This window comes from Corticium candelabrum, chromosome 16 (assembly GCF_963422355.1).
Source record: "Corticium candelabrum chromosome 16, ooCorCand1.1, whole genome shotgun sequence".
Lineage (NCBI taxonomy): Eukaryota > Metazoa > Porifera > Homoscleromorpha > Homosclerophorida > Plakinidae > Corticium > Corticium candelabrum.
In genome coordinates, this window is record NC_085100.1 from 5,962,148 (window position 1) to 5,982,714 (window position 20,567).

Consider the following 20,567-nt stretch of genomic DNA (forward strand, 5'->3'; position numbering starts at 1 on the left):
TAGAAATGACAACACCAACAATAAGGGATGCAATGTGATACTAATGCTGACACTATATAGGGCACCACCATCACTTATGTTAGAGGCACGCCTTACAATTAGGGCAGCCTATGTGCTTCCATTCATTCTCTCCAGCTCGTTGACACAGTTTGTTCAAAGATGACCAACCATCAAAACTTGCAAATATTTGCTGGTTTCGTTTAATGCAACTTGCACTGCATGAAAGAGACAGTTACTATTGCCACTGACACAAACGAGAATAAATTGATGGAGCATCACAAGAAAGCAGACTGGCAGCTACGTTGTCTTTCAGAAACGAAGAACTCATTTTGCAAAGTCACTCTAACATGTGCACGTGACAGCACTACACCTGCCACAACTTTGGAATGCGCATCAAACTAATCTTTTCTAAACTTGTTAACTAAAATTTTGATAGGAACTTCTAGATTCAACAACTGCAGTTTTTCAAAATACAAAGTCCATTGTCTTCATAACCAAACACTAAAACATATATGTTGACTCAGTAAAGCATGGCAGGCTGTCCCAGACTGGCGCTAAGCACCACTGCGTTGTGCTTTCATAAACTGGGGACACCCCTGCAAAGCATGCCCGAACCTTTTCCACATTGCAGAACACTTGCTTTTTCTCTCCTTTGCAGTCTTCATGATCTGCACCAGTAATTTATAGAGCAGTTTCCTTTCCCGTGTTTTGTACAGTGCCATTTAATTGAATACAGTGCCATTCTTTTGTATATGCCAAAAGTGGCAGAAACAGAACACAGATGGACAGGACAAGAAGTCTACTCCCTGCACACGAGGAATCAAAATTTGATCCACAGTGGAGTTCGCCACATCAGGGGTAGCACCAATGAGTCCAAGCAAAGAGATCAAATAAACCTTTAATACAGAAATACGACTAAGAGCAATTATGATTTGATAAACAAGATAATAGTCTTCTTTGAAACAACAAAATCTTCCCAAAGTGAATTCCCAACAATGAATGTGTAGACAGTGTGGAGAGCTGCTTCAAACAACATAGACTAAGACTGTAACTTCACCAGAGAACAGTAAGATGTCCTTGTGCTACAAAGGAAACCTTGCCAAGGATCAGCACTTACTGCAAGCAAGAAGGATAGATCATAACTGTTGGAGATTTGTCACACATTATGGCAAATCATGTACTTCTCTATTCGAATTAGTACTCAAAGCAGCATTGGTTGCAAAAGACACAAACCAAGTCCAGCTGACATGATTGTGACACATCTGTATTTACATTTAATATAACTTAACTAAACAAGTTCACACATGCACACACACACACACACACACACACACACACACACACGACCTTCAAAGTTTTTGACTTTGCTGCATTGAGAACCATTAAAACAGTCCGAAACTCTTGGTGTCTGACGCAGCTCAAAAGTGAATTAAACTGAGCCATTCGTTTTTTCCAATACTCCAATTCAGCTTTCGGCCCTATGTCATCAGCTTCCTTCCTCATTTGTCCACTTGTAGTCAACATCTGCTCAATTTCCTTACACCATGTTGTTAAAGTAGCTTCTAGCAATTCAACAGTTTCTTGAGAGCTGGCTGCTGCCAAAAATCCACCAGACACTGAGCCAATGCTTGCCACATTCACATGTTGACATGGCGAAAGACTAATTGTATCAGAAAGGCTTTGTCTAGCATTAGCCAAGACTGATACAAAAGCATCTAGCTTGCTCATAAAGTCAGCCCGAACTGATTCACCTAGCTTGTCTGACAGTTTGCCCCAATTTGTCTGCTTAGTGAGAGCCGGGATAAAGACTGAGGTAAAAACACTCTCCACAGCACTCAGCACACCACCTCCATTTTGACTCTGCAACATTCCACAGTTCACCTAAACAAGTAAAATCATTCAACTTCCACAACTGCACAAACTAAAAGGCCACAAACATTAACTTAAGAACACCTCCTAAATAAATTAGAAAACTAAACCTCTGTAGAGCATATACCCAATGTGCACTGCGATTGTGAGGTCCATAACTGTGCAGAAACAAGCACAGTGTGAGCATGAACAATACCACCAACAGGCAAATGTACAATTTGTAGAGCTTGAGGTCGTGTCCACCTCCTAGGGTTACAAAAGCCAGTTTCTCTCTCACACAACTAGCAATAATGCCTAAATTTCAACATCTGGTAAATTTCTACATGGTGACAAAAATACAGACAGACAGACAGACAGACAGACAGACAGACAAACAGACAGCCGCCCAGACATTGTCGTTTTTGATATTGGTATTGGTTCCAATGTAGAGTTAGATATAGCAGTTGCTCATACGTGGAGTTCAAACAAACGTCAGCCACTATGGTGGAAGCAACGCTGCTAGAAGGGAAGACAGGAAGTTGGCTCACTACGAAAAAGAAAAACATCCTGGTGGGTTGTCTGTGAGAGTGGTTCCACTAGCCTTGAAACATTTTGGAAGATGGGGCAAGAAGGCAGAGACCTACTTAGATGAATTGTCAAAACAATCAAAGGATGACTTTGGAAATCAAACAGACCAGAGTTTAAAGACTATTGGCATCGAAGAATTGCCATTTACTTGCAACGTTGCAATGCCAATGTACTTCTGAAGAAAATCAGTAATGCCTTGTTGGGACAGGCCAAGCACCCAGACTCGTAGATGTTCTATACAAAAACGATCACATGATCCCTTTTAACCAATTAGTAGTTAAATATATATATATATATATATATATATATATATATATATATATATATTGCATTTAGCTGTTAGCTGTTTTCGCTTTTATTGTCATAGGACAAACGTAGTTAGCCATTTGCTATTGCATCCTAATTCAAATATGAAAAATATATGCATTGACAGACAGACAGACAGACAGACAGACAGACAGACAGACAGATAATTTATTCTCATACAGATTCTACTTGTACATATGCTAGGATTTTTTTAATACAAACCAGTCTTGCAAACAATAAAGTCATTACCTAATGTCAAAATCAAATAATCTATCTAAATCACCATGATTAGGTAACAGTTTTGAAAGTCTTCTAAGGATGAACAGACAGACAAGACAGCCACATAAACGTAAACAGTCGTAGGTAGAACCAAGCCCTATTAGCTCGGGTAGTATTTAGTCCTTAGATGGTGTATAATAGTTCAGTGTTTGAAAATATATGTATTGACAGACAGACAGACAGACAGACAGACAGATCCTTCATCGCAGGGAGCCGAGAAACAGGTACATCACTACAGACAACAGACCGAACATCATCTTCTTCGACTCCGACAGCGGATACAACATCGATGTTGACATCTCCCTTGCCCACCCATGGAGCAGTGACATCTTCTCCACATCTGCTGGTGTTGATAGTGCCGCTGTAGAGAGGGGAGCAGACAGGAAGAGAGCAAAATACAACAAACAACAATTACCAAGAGGTTCAAGCGTCCGTACAATTCCATTAGTAATGGAACACTTTGGAGCATGGGGATTGATGGATGGAAATTCTTTTCTAAAATAGCAAAGAAGTCAGCAGATGAAGTAGGAAGACTAAATCCAGCGGATTTATCGACTTCTGGAGCAAAAGCTTTTCAGTCCAACTCCAAAAGTCCAACGCCAACGTCAAGAAGTCATCTTCACTGACTGAAGACAACAGAAGTGACTTTATGCCACTCGTTACTTTAGCCACTAGCTGACACTGAGGGCTTTGCAAGTAGTAAATAGCTGCTTTAAAGTTGTAGAGTTTGTATGATGTTTGCTCATCCATAGCTACAGGATCCCTTCAACTTTCTGTTGCTCTGTTTTATGTCATCAGCAAAACTGCTAGCTCTGAGAAAACCAAATGGAGATCTCCAACCAGTTGCAATCGGAGAAGCCTGAAGACGCCTTAGTGCAAGTGTGATCTGTGTCATGAAAAAGAATGAGTTTCAAGGGTTTTCTGTCTGGTACAACATGATGTTGCCACAGAGGGCGGGGCAAAACTGTTGATACAACATACTCGACTATTGTTGTCTTCGCACAATGACTGGCTTGTTGTCAAGTCTGACCTTAAAAATGCCTTCAATTCGCTAGAGTGAGGGCATATGTTCAACCGAGTTCGTGGCTCATTCCCAGATATACACAACCATGCAACTCAAATGTACAGTGGAGTGAGTCCTCTAGTATATTTGTATGGTAAAGAGGCTGTCATCATCAATTCACAAGGCATTCATCCATCAAGGAGATCCCTTAAGGTCCAGCACTCTTCTATATGGCAATTCATCCACACTCGTCTTCCCTCCAAGCCAACACCATGAAATCATTGTCCTCACCTATTTAGATGATGCCTTTCTTCTGAGCATAAAGCAAGAATGTTTTAACAGCTCTCTCTCTCTCTGACCTCTCCTCTTCTCTCGCCAATATCAGATTGAAAGTTGCTGAAAACAAGTGTGAAATCTACTGCCTATCTCAGTTGGTTTTTCAAGCAATTCCAGCCTCAAATACAATTTCTGTTGTACAAGAAGGTACTATCGTACTGGGAACACAAATTGGAGAAGAGTCTTTCGTAAAGAAGTCTCGCTAACAGTTTGTAGATTCTGAAGACCCTCGGGCTGCAATGTTGTTGTTGAGACATTGTCACGTTCCAAGGCTGAATAACCTGGCCCGTACAGTTCTACCCCGGTTGCTCCAACAGGCTTGTGAAGTTCATGATTTCTTGACAAGATCAAGTTTCCAAAATATTATTGAAAGTGTAGCAATTTCAAATTGGAAATGGCATCAAGCTACCTTACCAATCCCTTGTGGAGGAATTGGTCTATCACCATCAGCCAGAATTTTGCCCTTAGCATTTGTCTCTAGCTGGGCCCACTCTCTCCATGCTCTCCCAGAACGTTTTCATGATCTTGAAGAATCTGTAAACAAACTGCTTTTGGATCCTGATTCTATGGGATCTATAGGCCATGATCTTCACGAAACGGTGCCGAAGGGGCAGTCACTGTCAGACTTGATCAATGATAATGTAAAAGTGCAGCAAAGGCTTACTCAAAAACAGCTCAGGGCTGATGTTGACTAAATCTTGAACAACAACTCAAATACAATCAGCTCGTTTGCATTCTTGTCAGGTAAAGGAGTTTGAGCTTGGGTGTCAGCAATTCCGTCCTCGTCATATGTTGCACTTTCACCACACAATTTTCGTTTGGCAACTATGATGAGGTTGGGATGTGACATTCCTGCATCAAGCAGTTGTAGTGATTGTGGCAAAGGACTAGACATCCAAGGATACCATCTAATCACTTGTAAGACTGGGAGTGGTCCAGTGTACACTCACAACTCAATTGTGTCAGCATGGTCTAACTGCCTGTCTCAACTCAACTTGTTGCACAAACTAGAGCCACAATACAGGTAGGTATGTCAACCGTGACAACAAGAGGTCAGACATCCTCATTTTTAATCCAGATTCAGGTGCAGACATTATATTAGATGTGTCTTTGGCTCATCCATGGTGGTTGGACTCAGTAAAGACAGCCTCAAAAGAAGGCGCAGCAGCAATAAAACAGGAAGGAAAGAAAGACGCAAAGTATAATTCCGAATGGCTGCCAGAAGGGTCCTACCCATTGGTCATTCCTCTTGTTTTCGAACATTTTGGCCATTGAGAGAACAAGCAGTTAGGTATTTGAACAAGCTAGCAAAAAATGGAAGAGATTATGCAGGAAAATGAAATGAGGCTGACTTCAAGAACAAGTGGTCAATTATTTCAGTGACACTACAACGTTGCTATGTGAAAGTTGTCTCGGACAAACTCATTAGCATAGTGATATTACTATGTCAAAATGTAGTTCGCTCAATGTAATTTGTGTATGCTTCAGGAGTGCAATGGTCCTATTGTGTTAGTGTTAGGTTGCTCATGATGTAAACGTTTGATTTAAATGGATAATATGTGTATTAAGACAGACAGACAGACAGACAGATAGAGTTGTTTTCGCAGACTGCATATCCATCATCGCAGGAAGCCGAGAAACAGGTACATCACTACAGAGAACAGACCGGACATCGTCTTCTACAACTCGGACACTGGATACAACATCGATCTTGACATCTCCCTTGCCAACCCATGGAGCAGTGACATCTTCCCCACATCTGCTGGTGTTGATGGTGCCGCTGAGGAGAGAAAAGCAAACAGGAAGAGAGCAAAATACGACAAACAACAATTACCAGGAGGTTCAATCATCCATACAATTCCATTAGTAATGGAACACTTTGGAGCATGGGGGATTGATGGATGGAAATTCTTAAACAAAAGAAAGCCAAGAAGTCAGCAGATGAAGTAGGAAGACTAAATTCAGCAGAGTTTATTGAAAACACTGTCCAACTCCAAAAGTGCAATGTCAACGTCATCTCCAAGAAGTCATCTCCAAGAAGCCATCTTCACTGAGTGGAGACAACACAAGTGACTTTATGCCGCTCAGTACTTTAGTCACTAGCTGACACTCAAGGCTTTGATGGAGTAAATAGCTGTTTTAGAGTTGTAGATCTATTAGTTCCTTCAAGTTTGTTTTGAGCTTAGTTTACTAGTAGTTCACGAACACTGATTGTAGTTGGACACTACAGTATATATATATATATATATATATATATATATATATATATATATATATATATATATATACTGACTGCCCTCTTAAAGAAATCAGGAGGTTTTCGGCCAATTGCAGTTGGAGAAGTACTCCGGCGCCTGGCAAGTAAACTCTGTTGTGCTTCTGTGAAAGACCGCCTTCCAGACGTCTTTTTGCCAACTGGCCAAGTAGGAGTGGGTATTAGAAGTGGTATGGAATCAGCTATTCACACCACACAATCGTTTCTTGATGCTAACTGGGATAAAGAAGACTTCTGTTGCTTGAAAATTGACATGACTAATGCTTTTAATGAGTGCTCCAGACCAGCCTTTCTTTCACGTTTGCGGAGAGAATTTCCAGAATTATTTGCATGGGCTCAGTGGTCCTACCACGTACCTAGTGAGATGCGTTACGGTAGGCATCAAATCTTATCTACAGCTGGTGTCCAACAGGGAGATCCCTTGAGCCCTCTTCTGTTCTCACTTGTGATTCTGGAATTATTGGATTCTATTGGCGCTATTTCGAACCTACACCTTCAAATTTGGTATTTGGATGATGGGACATTTTTCGGCTCGAGAGAGTCTGTATCTTCTTTATTACAAAGTGTTTCGGAAAAGGGTCCCAGTTATGGCTTACATGTCAACTTAAATAAATGTGAACTATACTGGCCGTCTGGAGACCAAGCTTTTCCCTTGTTTCCCAGTCAAGTCAGACGTTTGTCAGAAGGGGTTGAGTTGCTAGGATCACCAGTCCATGGCTCTGTAGACTTTTTCAGATCATCTATATCCAAACGTGTTGATAAAGTCTTGGAGTCTCAAACGCTTCTGAGTAACCTTGAGGATCCACAAGTTGAATTGCATTTGCTACGGAGCTGTCAGAGTATCTGTAAAATCAATCATTTGTTACGTACTGTGACTCCTGCTTTGTTGACAGACCAATTACGCCGTTTCGATGTCGGCTTACGTCGATCTTTGGAAATCATCTGTCGATCCTCCATTACAGACACAGCATGGTTGCAGGCTACACTACCTGTACGACTTGGGGGTCTCGGTTTGAGAGAAGCAGTCAAGTCTGCACCAGCTGCATACGTGGGGAGTTGTAATTCCACAAAATTGTTAGTCCAAGATTTCCTTAGGAAAGCTTGTAATTCTCTGGCCTCAACAAACGTACACGTTCCGACTTCACTGCTATTGGAAGAATCTGAAAGTTATCTTCAGAGTTGTTCCTTTCTGAAAAACGAACACAGTCATTTGCTTCTAGATTTCAACAACTCGACTCAACGACAAATTCAATCAAAACTCGATGCTGATTTATTCAATTGTTTATTGAACAATGCCAGCTTGAGAGACAGAGCTCGTTTAAATTCCATCAGTACACCCCATGCGGGAGCGTGGTTGAGGGCAATACCAAACCCTAATCTCGGCCTTTACATGCTTTCTCATGAGTTTGTCATTTCTATACGGCTCTGGTTAGGGATTAAGATGTTTCCCTCTCCTCCAACTTCGATCCTGTGCACTTGTCGTCAACACATCGATCCTTTTGGAGATCACCTCATCAGCTGTGGTACAGGTCCAGAACGCACCAGAAGACACAACGCATTGGCAGAAGTCATTTTCCAGGCGTTATTAGTTGAGAATAAAGACGTGGTAAAGGAAGTGAGATGCAGTGGTAGTGACGAAAGTCGTCCAGGTGATGTTTTTCATCCTGACTTTTTAGAGGGCAAACCAGCTTATTTCGACATAACAGTCAGAAACTCATTGCAGCCATTGTACGTGACAAAAGCAGCAGTAAGGGCTGGGGCAGCAGCTGAAGCAGGTGAAGAACAGAAGGACACACGTCACGAAGCAAACGTTCTGGCAACAGGTGGTCTTTTTTACCCCTTGGTATTGGAAACATTGGGTTTCTGGTCTCCGTTCAGCATTAAAACGTTAAAAGCTATTGCATCTAAAACTTCAGCTGTCAGCGGAATTCGATTCCATCAAGCTTTCCAGAATTTGACGCAACAACTTTCGGTACAGTTGTGGAAATACAATGCAAGGATGTTGTTCAGAAGAATTCAACTTGAAGTACAGGACATTGATAGTTGGGATATACCCACCGTAGCGTAGTGTAGAATTTGGTAGTTAGTTCTGTTTAAATGTAAAAGTAAAAAAAAAAAAAAAAAAAAAAAAATATATATATATATATATATATATATATATATATATATATATTCAAATAATGTGACTGACAGACAGACAGACAGTCACGTTTCTTCTGGCTTACATTGAAAATAATCGATAATCGCAAGAGCTCAATGTCATTTTCCAAAGATCCATTGGTAAGATCACCAAAGAGGTGACTTTCATGAGATTTGATTATAATCACAAACTTAGCTGTTGTTGTTATTGCCTACAATATGCTTTTTATATCAGACTGTTCGATGCGGGATACTAGCATAGTTGTTTTAGCTTCACTTTCATGTAAAGTTAAAGTTCTTTATCAATAGTGAAATGAATACCTTGACAGATAGACAGAGACAGACAGACAGACCGACCGACCGACAGACAGAAAGGCAGACAGACAGACAGACAGATAGATCCTGAATGCAAATGATACCAGATGAATTCAAATAGTCTCTTCTTTTTCGCGTCGCTTCTGCCCTTTAAGATCCTCGTTATGTCTGACCCCGAAAATTGTAAATACAAGTCTTGTCATGTTTCTGAGATGCCTCAGAGAGTTCTGGGTCATATACAATCTAGTCCATGATCCAAATCGTCTTCCGGGTGACTTCATCTCTCGCTGTAACCTACACAATGCTCTCATTGCAGGGATCAGAAGATCTCTCTCACGAGTTGCCAACGGTCATCTCGGCCAGCAAACACAAGTCTGCCTTTGTCACATCTGGAGGAGAATGCATTATCTGAAGCCACTATAGCATGGTCTGCACCTCCACAACCTACTTGTACAGTAACACTCAATCTGAAATCATCTGCCTAGCATTTCATTTGGAATCTTCCACTGAAAACCATCTTAAAAACCACACTCTTTTGTAATCCAAACCATTAACTCTGCCGTCAAGTCTTGTTTCAAGACTGCTGTGCAGTTACACTAAAAAATCAAAGCCCAGGTGACAATTCGGCACAGAAGTTTCTCTTTCAAATACCTTGCATGCTCCTCCACCCTATGATAAGAGAAGGTGCTAAGAACAGGCTGCGCAATGTGAAGATAGTGTACGAGAATTTCTTGAGCTGGCAATGGCAAGACCTACTCCAATTGCACAAATCAAATGGTGATGTTAGGCCTACAGCAAAAAGGTGAATGTATTCACCGCCTAACTGACAGAGCTATTTGTTTGCAGTTGAAAGATAGCTTTGCCACCTTCTGTCCTATCCAGCATGGCATATCTACAAAGAGCGGTTCAGAGTTAATTACTCACAGTATTGACCTAATGTTGGAATCCCACCTACAATAGATTGTGTTAAAATCTGACGTAAAGAATGCCTTTAAGTCTGTCAACAGATATTACCTGTTCAAGGAGATACAACAGTCCTTCCCTGAACTATAGAACCATGCATTTCAGATATACGGAGGATTCAGTTCATTGGTCTTCATGAAAGTGGTACAACAGTTACTATATTGTCTGAAGGAGTCCACCAAGGTGACCGTTTAGGTCCAGCTTCATTTGCTGCAGCTATCCATCCAATCCTCACGGATCTTCAAAAGAAATTTACAGAAATTCATATAATGGCCTACCTTAATGATGTGTTTGTCCTGGGTCATCCTGACAAAACCTTGGAAGCTTTTCAAGATTTAAAGAACTGTTTTGTTCTAGCAACCTGTTAGTTTCTGACGCTAAATGTGAGATCTTTAGTCCTTCGAGTGCCTTTAATGTTTCTGACATAAATGTTCGAGTAAATTGTGAAGGTTCAAAGTTCCTTGGGACCGCAATTGGCTTTACTTCATTTGCTGAGATGTCGTGCTCACAGATTGCTCAGTCTGAGTCTTCATTGTGTAACCAACTCTCCAAATTAAATGATACCCAAAGTGCATTCTTGCTCCTTGACATTGTCATGTCACAAAGCTTAATCATCTTGCTCGAACGGTATATCCCAACACCTTAGCCCAAGCTGCTTCCATTCACGACTCTTTGACTCAAACACCTTTTCACAAGTTGTTGGATTTTGTAGTTTAGATCTTCCATGGGAGCAAATATCACTGTCAGTATGTCTGGGAGGATTTGGCATGTTGTCCCTGTTCTCGTCAAAAGCCACGCCTATGTGGCTTCTTGGATACACTCACTTGTTGAACTCCCACCAATGGAAAATCCATTGTTGACAATCTCATTTACTGTGGTCGATTCCAGCTTTAAGATCCATTGTTGAAAAAAACTCATTATTGTCCTTCTGGTTTGCTTGGTGAAGCTCTCGTTAAGTCCTTACCTCCTGATAAGGTCCTGTCTGATTATCTAGCAAGACCAAAGAAGCTACAACACAGGCTTTCAAATGAGTCTTTTACCAATCAGCTGCACACCTTGATTAAAAACTCTCCAACTGCAAGAGACGCATCAAAAGTCTATTCCCTACAAGGGAAAGAAGCTGGTGCTTGGTTAAATGCCATCCCATTATCACAAGGTTTCACACTCTAATCCTGCAAAGTTCGTTCGCTTGGTGTCGCTTGTGAGACTCAGTTTGCCCATTTGTTTTTCAGATTGGTCAGAGGCATGTAACTGCAATACACCACTGAATGACAGTGGATACCAACTACTCATCTGCAATACAGAGGAGGGTGGGAGGACCTATTTGGTCTCATGAGTCTATTGCTGGAATGTGGTCAAAGTGCCTTAGAAGTATACAAATTGATCATCGTCATGAGCCAAGGACCATTTATACCAACTTTGAATGTAGACCTGCCATTATCATATTTGATGCCGAGTCGAGTTCTAATTTTGGCTTTGATATCTTGTTGGCAAACCCTTGAAGCTCAGATGTCTTCCAAAGTTCTGCTGAGACAACAGGGGTTGCAACAAACCGAAGAGAAACCAGAAAGATCTCCACGTACAAACAACACAAGCTGCCTGTAGGTTCAGTAGTCAACATCGTCCCACTGGTAATGGAACATTTTGGATCATGGAGAAAAGAAGCAAGAAAATATTCGTAAAAAGTGGTAGCCATTTCGTCAGATGAAGCAGAAAGACCTAATGCTGCAGAATTTTTAGACTTTTGGAGGAAAAGATTCTCTGTACAATTACATAAGTGTAATGCTCAAGTTATATCAAAGAAACTTAGCATGTTGCGTGATGGGTATGAGAGGCCCAATTTTTTCAGCACACAATTTTTTCCTCATTAGACTTAGTTATATATACTGTAGTGATGTAAGAAATAAATGAAGACAGACGGACTGACTGACAGACAGAGTGACTGACAGACAGACAGACAGACAGACAGATTGTTCTATTTGAATGCTTACTCTACCGATGACAAGCTCTAACTTTATGCAAAACAATAACAGTCAATGGACAAATGTTGAATGTCTCTATTGTACGTAAAGTCATCGAAGTTGCACTTAGACAATTTTGACAACTTTGACAACTTCTTAAAAATCACTCAAGAGTTGCAAGACTGTACAACTACAGACAGTTGCTTCCTCCATCTATCTCGAAAGTCTGCTTCATTGTTCCTCCCATGTTCATCTTTCAACTTCTTGGAGATCTTATTTAAATATTCTTCAGCCATAGGGCCCCAATAGCCAAAGTGCTCGAAAACCAATGGGATACATGGCGTGGTGGACTCTGACATGGATTGTTGTTGACCATATTTTGCCACCTTTCGTTGTTCTCACATCTCTGCCACGTAGCCTGATCCTTTGGCAGCTGACTGTAGGGTGTCGCAAAATGTGGGTGAGCCATTACAATATCCAAGTCTGTTGTGGAATATTCAGTGGGATCGCATGTTGCTATATCTGGTCGGTTCAACGAGTTGACATATCTGTAAACTTGATGAGGAATGTTTAATTCATCTAAACATGTAGCCCAGTGTGCAAAATAACGGCCAGACATCAGACGTTTACCAACCAAACAAAGCAATTGTCTGGCCATCTCTGGTTTGACCGGACATTTTGTCTGGTGGTGTAGCGTCAGGTGTGGAATTCCGTATGAGCAACCCATGGCCAAAGATATGTACGGCTCTGGAGTAACGCACATCCTCGCACATCCCAATGTCATGTCAACAAACGCTGTTTCTGGAGTTCACACATGAAACAAATACAGACAGCCACGAGCCGTACGTACGTGTACACTACACATGTATATTTTGTTAAATCCCGGATGTGGGCGCTACGTACACACACTGGGGCTCCGAGGGTTGCGTGCGCAACAAAATGCAGTAAACAGCCACACGCCGTAGATACGTGTACAGCACCGTGAACTAGACACATACCTCTGTGCAGTGTTTTCTGTAGGGGCTATATTTAATTATAACAACCTGAAGACGATTAGGTTGACGGGATAGCACAAAGTCACTAACTACGCAGAATGTCCCTACGGCAGCATAGTGTTCATGGAACAATTGCAGTTTCCACGTCTAGAGGTATGGCGTAAATGCAGACGAAGATGACGTTTCCAAAACTCACTGGGTACAACAGTTGAAGAACTGAACGGGCATGCAGAATTTTATGCGGATGGGTTTGTAGCCAGGGAGGAGTCTAGATCTGTCAGAGGAAGCGATGAAAGCCTGTCTCTCTCGATCTTCATTGCTATCTCAAACAATGAGCACGCCCACTTTTGCAGTCAGACTTTTTTAGTAATTTGTCAGGTGGGTTGCACCAAAGGCATGCAACATCAAACTGTCCCAGATGAAACCTGGCACTTAGTCAGGCATCCTTGAGCTAGCTGCACTGTCAAGTGTCTTTGTTGACCTGTTCATGCAGTGTATCCCAAGAGACTTGGTTTGGCAACACAAATACATGGACACTGCATGTGTCTGTGGCAACCCACGACAATTGTCATGAATTGATTCACTACAGTAACCATCAACTAGACCTGAATGGGAAAACATACACCACCACCCAAACCACTTGTTCCTTATGCTTGAATATATCTAGTGAGGTGGGCTCAATGCTGGAAAAGGATGTGGAGGGCTCAGTGTGTGTACAGGCTCGCTTGCACGTGTCATTGCTACACTCCTGGAGGTGTTGCAAGGTCTTTACTCACAAGCAGGTGTCCACTGGACCCGGCAAGAATGTGTATATATAACTAACTATTACATCCCTAAGTGGCCGACCCCAACAAACAAGCACCATCCCCATCAAAACAAAACCCCAGATATTCTACATATGTAGTCAAATCCCACATGTCAAACTCAGATTCTAGCAAATACCTACAAATTATCATTCTAGCATTGTGTTGCCACAATCGAACAAAGAGCTGTCGCAACGGTTGGAGAACGCTTGCTGTAAATCGATGCCATTACAGGTCGTAGTTTTGGCTACAATAGTTCTCAACGTCTGAAGACTTGCTTGAGTCCAAAGCCAAAAGATTCCAGCACCAGAGGGTAGAACATTCCTCCACATTTAAATACCGATTGCTCGTATTTGTAATTCTTTTCCAATTCTCCTGCCCTTCCAGCAGCTCCAGCCATTTCTGCAGCTTCACAAGCGTACTTAGCTTGGACAATGTTACAAACAGTTACGTCAAAGAAAGCAGGCCTGCCATCAACAAAGTCTGGATGAAAATTGTCACCTGGACGAGCCTTAAGCCTGGCTCACAATATGATGCCGATGCTTAGCTGAGCGTCAAACTTCAAAGAAACCGCCTCGACGTCGGCGGCATCCTTTGATGTTGACGCCAACATCGACGCTGGAATAGGATTCATTTCTATTATTGACGTCGACATCAACGTCAACGTCGGCGTCAATATTGTGAACCAGGCTTTAGAATTACTAGAACATGTCTGTTTTCTCCTGGCTGCTTTGTTGTCTACCAATAAGGCATGCCAAATAATGTCACATAAAGCACTACGACATCTATTAAGAGCTGAATTGTAACCACAACCCAGCAAATGCTCTCCATGAGGGTCGATGATACTGCCACAAACACATCAGAGCAAGTCAGAAGAATCCGGAAACAGAGGAATGCCAAGCCAAATTCTGATGGCAATAATGAACTCATGTTGAAGCATGGATAGGCCAAGACTTTGGTTGGGGACTGCCCTCAGCCATGCTCCGGCATAAGCGGAAGAGATTGTATTAAGCCTTGCTAAAGAAAAAGGCAGGCTCATTAGTGCCTATATGATTATGAGTTGTATAGAAAATCTATCTCTTTCCCTAATTTCACCTGGCAAGGTTAAAGTTTGAGAAAAAGAGCTTTGAGTGGTACACAAATTCATCGAATCCAAAGTGGACACATTTCTAGAACTTCCTGCCTCTAACAAATGCTGAACAAGGTCACGTGTAGCGTTGCAACTGCCTACGTGATAAGCAGGATTGGAATGTCCGACCAGACATTTCTAATGTCAGGCAAATTATAAATCGACAGGACATGATGTCCAGTGGTCAGTCAAAGATTATTTCACACACTGGTAGCCGAGACGATTGTATTATGTTGCTACACCGGGGCCCCGCCAAACTTGCAGGTTAATAGATGGTACCATGTTCATCGAGACTTGCGTTACAGTCACACTTTGGTAACAATTTGAGATACGGTAAAGAAATGCCAAGTCTCAAGAACGATGTCACCCGAAATTCTGAACATTTAACAACAAATTTTGGTGCTGAAGGGACAGCTTGAAGCCATAAACCAGCTCCACGTCCCTGACATGACCTTATCCTTGCAGCATGCTTGACCAAAGATGTTTGCCTAATACATGTTGCAGCGCTCTCTTCAGCGATATCAGAGCTTAGGCAATTTTGGAGTTTTACTGGATTTGCGATAAGTCCAGAAAAAGTCTCAGGTGTGAGTGCCTCTCCATCCAATGCTACAGCGGCAGGAAGGCTTGCAACTGCCTCACAAAGATGCTGATAGAAAGGTGGACTAGCATAGTTAATTAGATTGCCACATAGATCTGCTCTAGATGGAAATCTTTGAGAAATTTTGCATAGTGAATTACACCATGATCCCACAAAGGCAGCAGTGGAGATTTGCATCAACGTTGTAATGCCAAAACCCTCCCAATTGATCTTAAAGATGCTTCTTTCCATGCCAAGTCATCAAATGTGCGATCAACCCAGTATTGACGCAAATGTGTCTCTTGATAGTTGGTCATGAATATGAGAAGCTTGATTTAGAACGAAGGAGGCACACATCTTCCTAATTAATTCAGTGTAGGAACATGACAGTACCGAAGTAGGAGAAGTGCACTCTGAGGATCATTCAAGGTGAGCAGTAGAGAACAAAGAACTTCACCTGCAGCTGCCATCTTGTTACATCTAGACTGGACGAAAGAATCATTGCCAACAGAAACTCAACAGATTTCAACACCAGAAGTTACTATAGGAACTGAGGAGCTGTTTATATTACTCTCTTTGACTGATGACAAATATCTTCCACTTTCGATCACAAATCGTCAGGTTGATGGATCAGAGTTCTCCTTATATGAAATATAAAAAAACTCCCAATTCTGGATCCGACTCCAGTAGCATTAAATGTGGTGGACTAGCATTTCTGATCCTCCTGGTGTAGCTACCCCATGTTGAATTGAATGCTGGTGTGTGGTTGAATTCCATACTCATCCTGGGAAATTTGCACTAAAATCTGGTGATTTTTGCGTGGCATAATAAAATGATGAAGTTGGGTTATGAGATGCTGCTTACTCAGTCCTTATAACTTGTGAGTGCAGAAAGAACAATGATCACCAGGGATACCACCTTCACATGTGTAAAACAATGAGGACCTATTTCACGAAGCTTTGTCCAACGTGTAAAGTGAGTGCTTAAAACACCTAAACATCACACATCTCGTGAGGCTCTAAATCGCTATATCAACAGCAATGATGGGTCTGACAATTTTGTCTTTGATGCTATGCTCAAACAGGATGCAACACAAAACTAGATTTCTTAGTCGCTAATCCATAGGGAGGTCGTCATGTTCTTTCTCAAGCTGCCAGAAAGGATGGCTTTGTAGCAGCAAAATAAGTGTGAGAAATTTGAAAAATATTCTAATGAGCATGACATCAGAGGTCATCCCCTCAAATGTATCCGACTAGTTTTGGACCATTCTGGTCGGTGGGGACAGAAGGCAAGTCAATTCTTGCATCAGCTGCCCGTGTAATCTGTGGATAAAGAGGGGAAAAACAGTCAAGAAGTCAAGACTTTCTGGTGGTGGTCTTTTCTGGGACATTACAACGTCGTTCTTTCTCGTGCAAGAGCTCCTTCACGATCGTGAGAGCCGTGAACACATATGCCAACATCAACAACATTCCCTAAATTACTGTTAACATTTAACACTAATAACTAATATCAACAACCAATAAAGTAACAATAATAAACTAGAGCAGTCAACCGTTTAGAGATCAACACACAGATAAAGTATACATACAGTTTTCCAAACTGCTATAAGCTCGTCTTGTTTATGGCAACTAGCTGTAGAAAGCAAGACTTCGTGCTTCAATGATGCAGAGATTCGGTTTCTTAAAAGTTTTGCTAAAGACCATATTGGTATGCACACGTCCTCTTGATTTGATGATATCAGCTCCAAGCCCTTCCAGATATCTACTGCTCTGGACTGTCTGAGGTTGCTTTGGACGTAAACTGCATCGAGTACGTATGCATCCAGTTTCCATTGTTAAATGAGAGTACAGTGCACGACGCTACGTGTAACGTCAAAACTTTGATCGTGACTGCAAAAGATCAAACCAGGTCGCTGTCAACGCTCCTATGGTTGCATTGGCTGCCTTAGACATGCAGGTTTCACTACCAGCAAAGGATCTGCAGGTTCCAAGTGGGTCTCTTCCTTGACAACAAACAATCACCAAACAAGAGAAGATAAGTGAAAGGTATGCATGAGGTGCATACCCATCTGGTGTTTAGTAAAGTGTTAAAAATAAATCCAGTATTTAGTTCACCATTAATGGTGATGAGGCAACCAGACCCTTCTTGCACGAAAGTATGTTTGCGGCCTTCATTGTTGCTGGACATCATTTAGTCTATGATGTGCAGATGTTTTAGTGTCAATTTTGAAATATACTACCATTGACAGACAGACAGACAGACAGATAGAGAGACAGACAAACAGACAGATACTGTCAAACCAATCACTTTATCCCACTTGCATATGGGCATGAGTAATAGCATACCTCTAAAGCAATATTTGCAGAGGTAATAGCTCTCAGAGTTGATCTGATAAAGAAAACACAAATTCCTGGAAATGCTTCTTTTCTGGCATCTGTAGCATAAATCCTGATTTTGTTGAGTCTGATACTTGGCTTTGTGACACTTTGTTTACGTTCAACTTGGTCTTGATCATAGTAAAACAAGACAGAGCAACAACCGTTTGCCTCAAAAAATTTATCAAACAGATCAATCTGCAAAGTAGATACACTCCAAAACACAGTTCAAAACAAAAAATGAAAGTGTAACCTTTTCCAGTATGCAGTCTTCAATTTCAATGACATCAACTGGTAACCTTTGAGCAACCATGGAGATGAGGTACTCATGACGGGCATCCAGCAAATCTCGTTTTGGCTTAAGTTTCTCACTGGATTTGAGCTAGAAACACAATGTAATTTGAAATCACAAATAGTTGAAATCTGACGCAATGACAACTACTGAATTAGAAACTCATTGGATGGTGCATGGTAGGACAAGAACTTCAGGAGAAAACTCAAAAGATCATTTAATGATGAAACCACTAAGCTATTAAAACTCAGTTGCAACACTCAGCTTGCTACGTACAGCATCCTTCTAACTTGTTATGACACCTTCAATCAACAGCAGAAGAATTCACACTCGACTAATTGTGCGTGCCTGGCAACGAAAAGTAGTACTAGTTGTGACATTACTACAAAAGCAAACACGGCACGTTTCACAGCCCCACACTGATAAACATATCTTTTCTACGGTAAGTTGTAGATTCACTACTATCTGGCATATGTTAACCTCCTAGAACCTCTCAGTCTCAAAATTTAGGCCTACTGGATACGAATCTCCCATTATTCATACCTGCAGCTTGTTGTCTTTCGCTGGTTCGGTTCCAACCCCTAGAAGCCTAGATTTAACTCCTTTTTCCTTTTCTGCTGCTTGAACTTTGCGCGCATGATGTCGACGGCTGTTAGTCTTCTTTGAACTGACTGTTTCCTCTGCTGGAGCGGAATCAGAGAAAGTCCCGGCATCAGCCATAGAATGCCACTATATTGCAAATGAACAACGCAAGAAGAGACGCTGACTCTTCCAGTTTGCTTGTTGCCGAAGACAGAAGTGAACATTCTCCAGGCTGAGTGTAAATGTTCGCCTGCACAATCATGAGACTTCGGAGACCCAGAGAATGCGCCCTTCAGTGAGCCGAGATGTTTTAGGCTTTTCTTTCTTTTCCTGTGCGGTGATGTTGAATTAAACCCTGGTTCAGTCAAATCTTTGTGTGGTTACTGTGTCAAAAGTATGCGTAACAATCATTGCGGGATTTTTTGCGACTCGATCTAACACACGTACGCTGGATTTACAATATGCGAACGCCTGAGCGTCGCGTCCCGTGCGTCACGTCGTACTAAATTCAAATTGTAATTGACTCGACGCGACGCGTCCAAATAGAACCGAGTTCTATTGAGCGTCGCACCGGAAGCTGAGCAGCTGAGCACGTCTTGTCGGAAGTAGCACCTTGATTTCGACCAATCAGAGCGAACTAAAAATGCACGTGTGACTTCCGTGAGTGATGATTACTGATTTCGGCGCTGTACTCGACGTTGAGCGGTCTATAGATTGTGTAGGGAGCTGTCCTTGCTCGTGGATGATCAGCTGCAAAATGTACAAAAACTAGAGCGACACCCCTGTTATCGGACACCATCAATCATCGGACAGCCGTGCAAGAAGTAAACGAAGTAAGACTGAGCTTTGTTAAAGCCCACAGTAAGAAGGATTAGTAAAGACTGTGATTCCAGACGCGGGACGTCCAAAGGCTTGAAACGGTTATGCTAGGACGGTAAACATGATCCTTCTCTGCGACCCCGTTCATCGGACACCACCATCATTCACCGGACACGACCTCCCCCATGAAAACGCAAATTCAATTCTGCAACTTCGCACCTGAGATAGGTTTATAGGTGACTAGCTAACACAACACTATCGCTGTCTCCGTTTGCTACTCTCCAGGAGAGATAGCGCATGCTCATTGAGTCGAGGTAACGCCCCTTTCGTCGGACAGTCTTTTTCTTTGCAGCAGCAGTCTGCAGGTAATAACGTCATGAGAGAGACAGAGAGTTGGAAGGAAATATCGTACAGTCCCCAATTCGTTTGACCTTTATTTGACTCAGCAACGGTTAATAGCGGAAACTGCTGAATTTTCTCTGCTGACAAGCTCACTCTGTTGGCATCTACTAGCCCTCCGGTACTGTCTAGTCTTCCCAGCGTAAGAATTTGAACTCCTGAGTGTCTTACAGCACGACTGCACAGGCTTGATGCACATGGATGTAGCAGACGATTCACGTCATCCATGTTCGAGCTTTGCGGTGAGCACATTCTCCCAAGTTGAGCTCGCACAGGAACAGTACGTACTTTCCTTTAAAGGCCCCTAAATTGTTATTTGGCCCTGAATAGGACGTGTGTAGGTGTTTCTATCTCAGTTTGATATCTACCATTGCCTGACCTTGCACCGTCACGAAGTGCAGCACGTCATCGTTGGTACAACCAGCTATACCGAATGCAGGAACTTTGTTTATTATCAGAGGAGCTAGAACCTTCACCCCTGCTCCTAGATACAGTTGAATTAGATAACGTCAAGTCCTTGTCAACGCGCGCTACGCAGCGATCGACTTTCTTGCAAAAAGGTAAAAGAGCGTTTTAGCACTTC

The 20,567-nt window shown here is 42.0% G+C and overlaps 3 protein-coding genes across 3 annotated transcripts in view; 2 read left to right on the forward strand and 1 right to left on the reverse strand.

The window, feature by feature from the left end:
• Positions 1 to 1,877, reverse strand: part of LOC134191702 (dynein axonemal heavy chain 5-like) — a 29,942-nt gene extending 28,065 nt beyond the window's left edge. The window contains exon 1 of the mRNA XM_062660313.1: positions 1,348 to 1,877. Coding sequence (XP_062516297.1) covers positions 1,348 to 1,869 — 522 coding nt within the window. The 5' untranslated portion in view covers positions 1,870 to 1,877. The remainder of the gene's footprint in view (positions 1 to 1,347) is intronic.
• Positions 1,878 to 6,736: 4,859 nt separating this feature from the next.
• Positions 6,737 to 8,075, forward strand: LOC134191800 (uncharacterized). The gene is made up of 2 exons (XM_062660423.1): positions 6,737 to 8,027; positions 8,069 to 8,075. The coding sequence occupies exons 1-2, from the start codon at positions 6,808 to 6,810 to the stop codon at positions 8,073 to 8,075; spliced, it is 1,227 nt and encodes a 408-aa protein (XP_062516407.1). The 5' UTR covers positions 6,737 to 6,807.
• LOC134192180 (uncharacterized) lies at positions 8,037 to 8,735 on the forward strand. The gene has a single exon (XM_062660882.1). The coding sequence runs from the start codon at positions 8,077 to 8,079 to the stop codon at positions 8,701 to 8,703; it is 627 nt and encodes a 208-aa protein (XP_062516866.1). The 5' UTR covers positions 8,037 to 8,076; the 3' UTR covers positions 8,704 to 8,735.
• Positions 8,736 to 20,567: the final 11,832 nt, after the last annotated feature.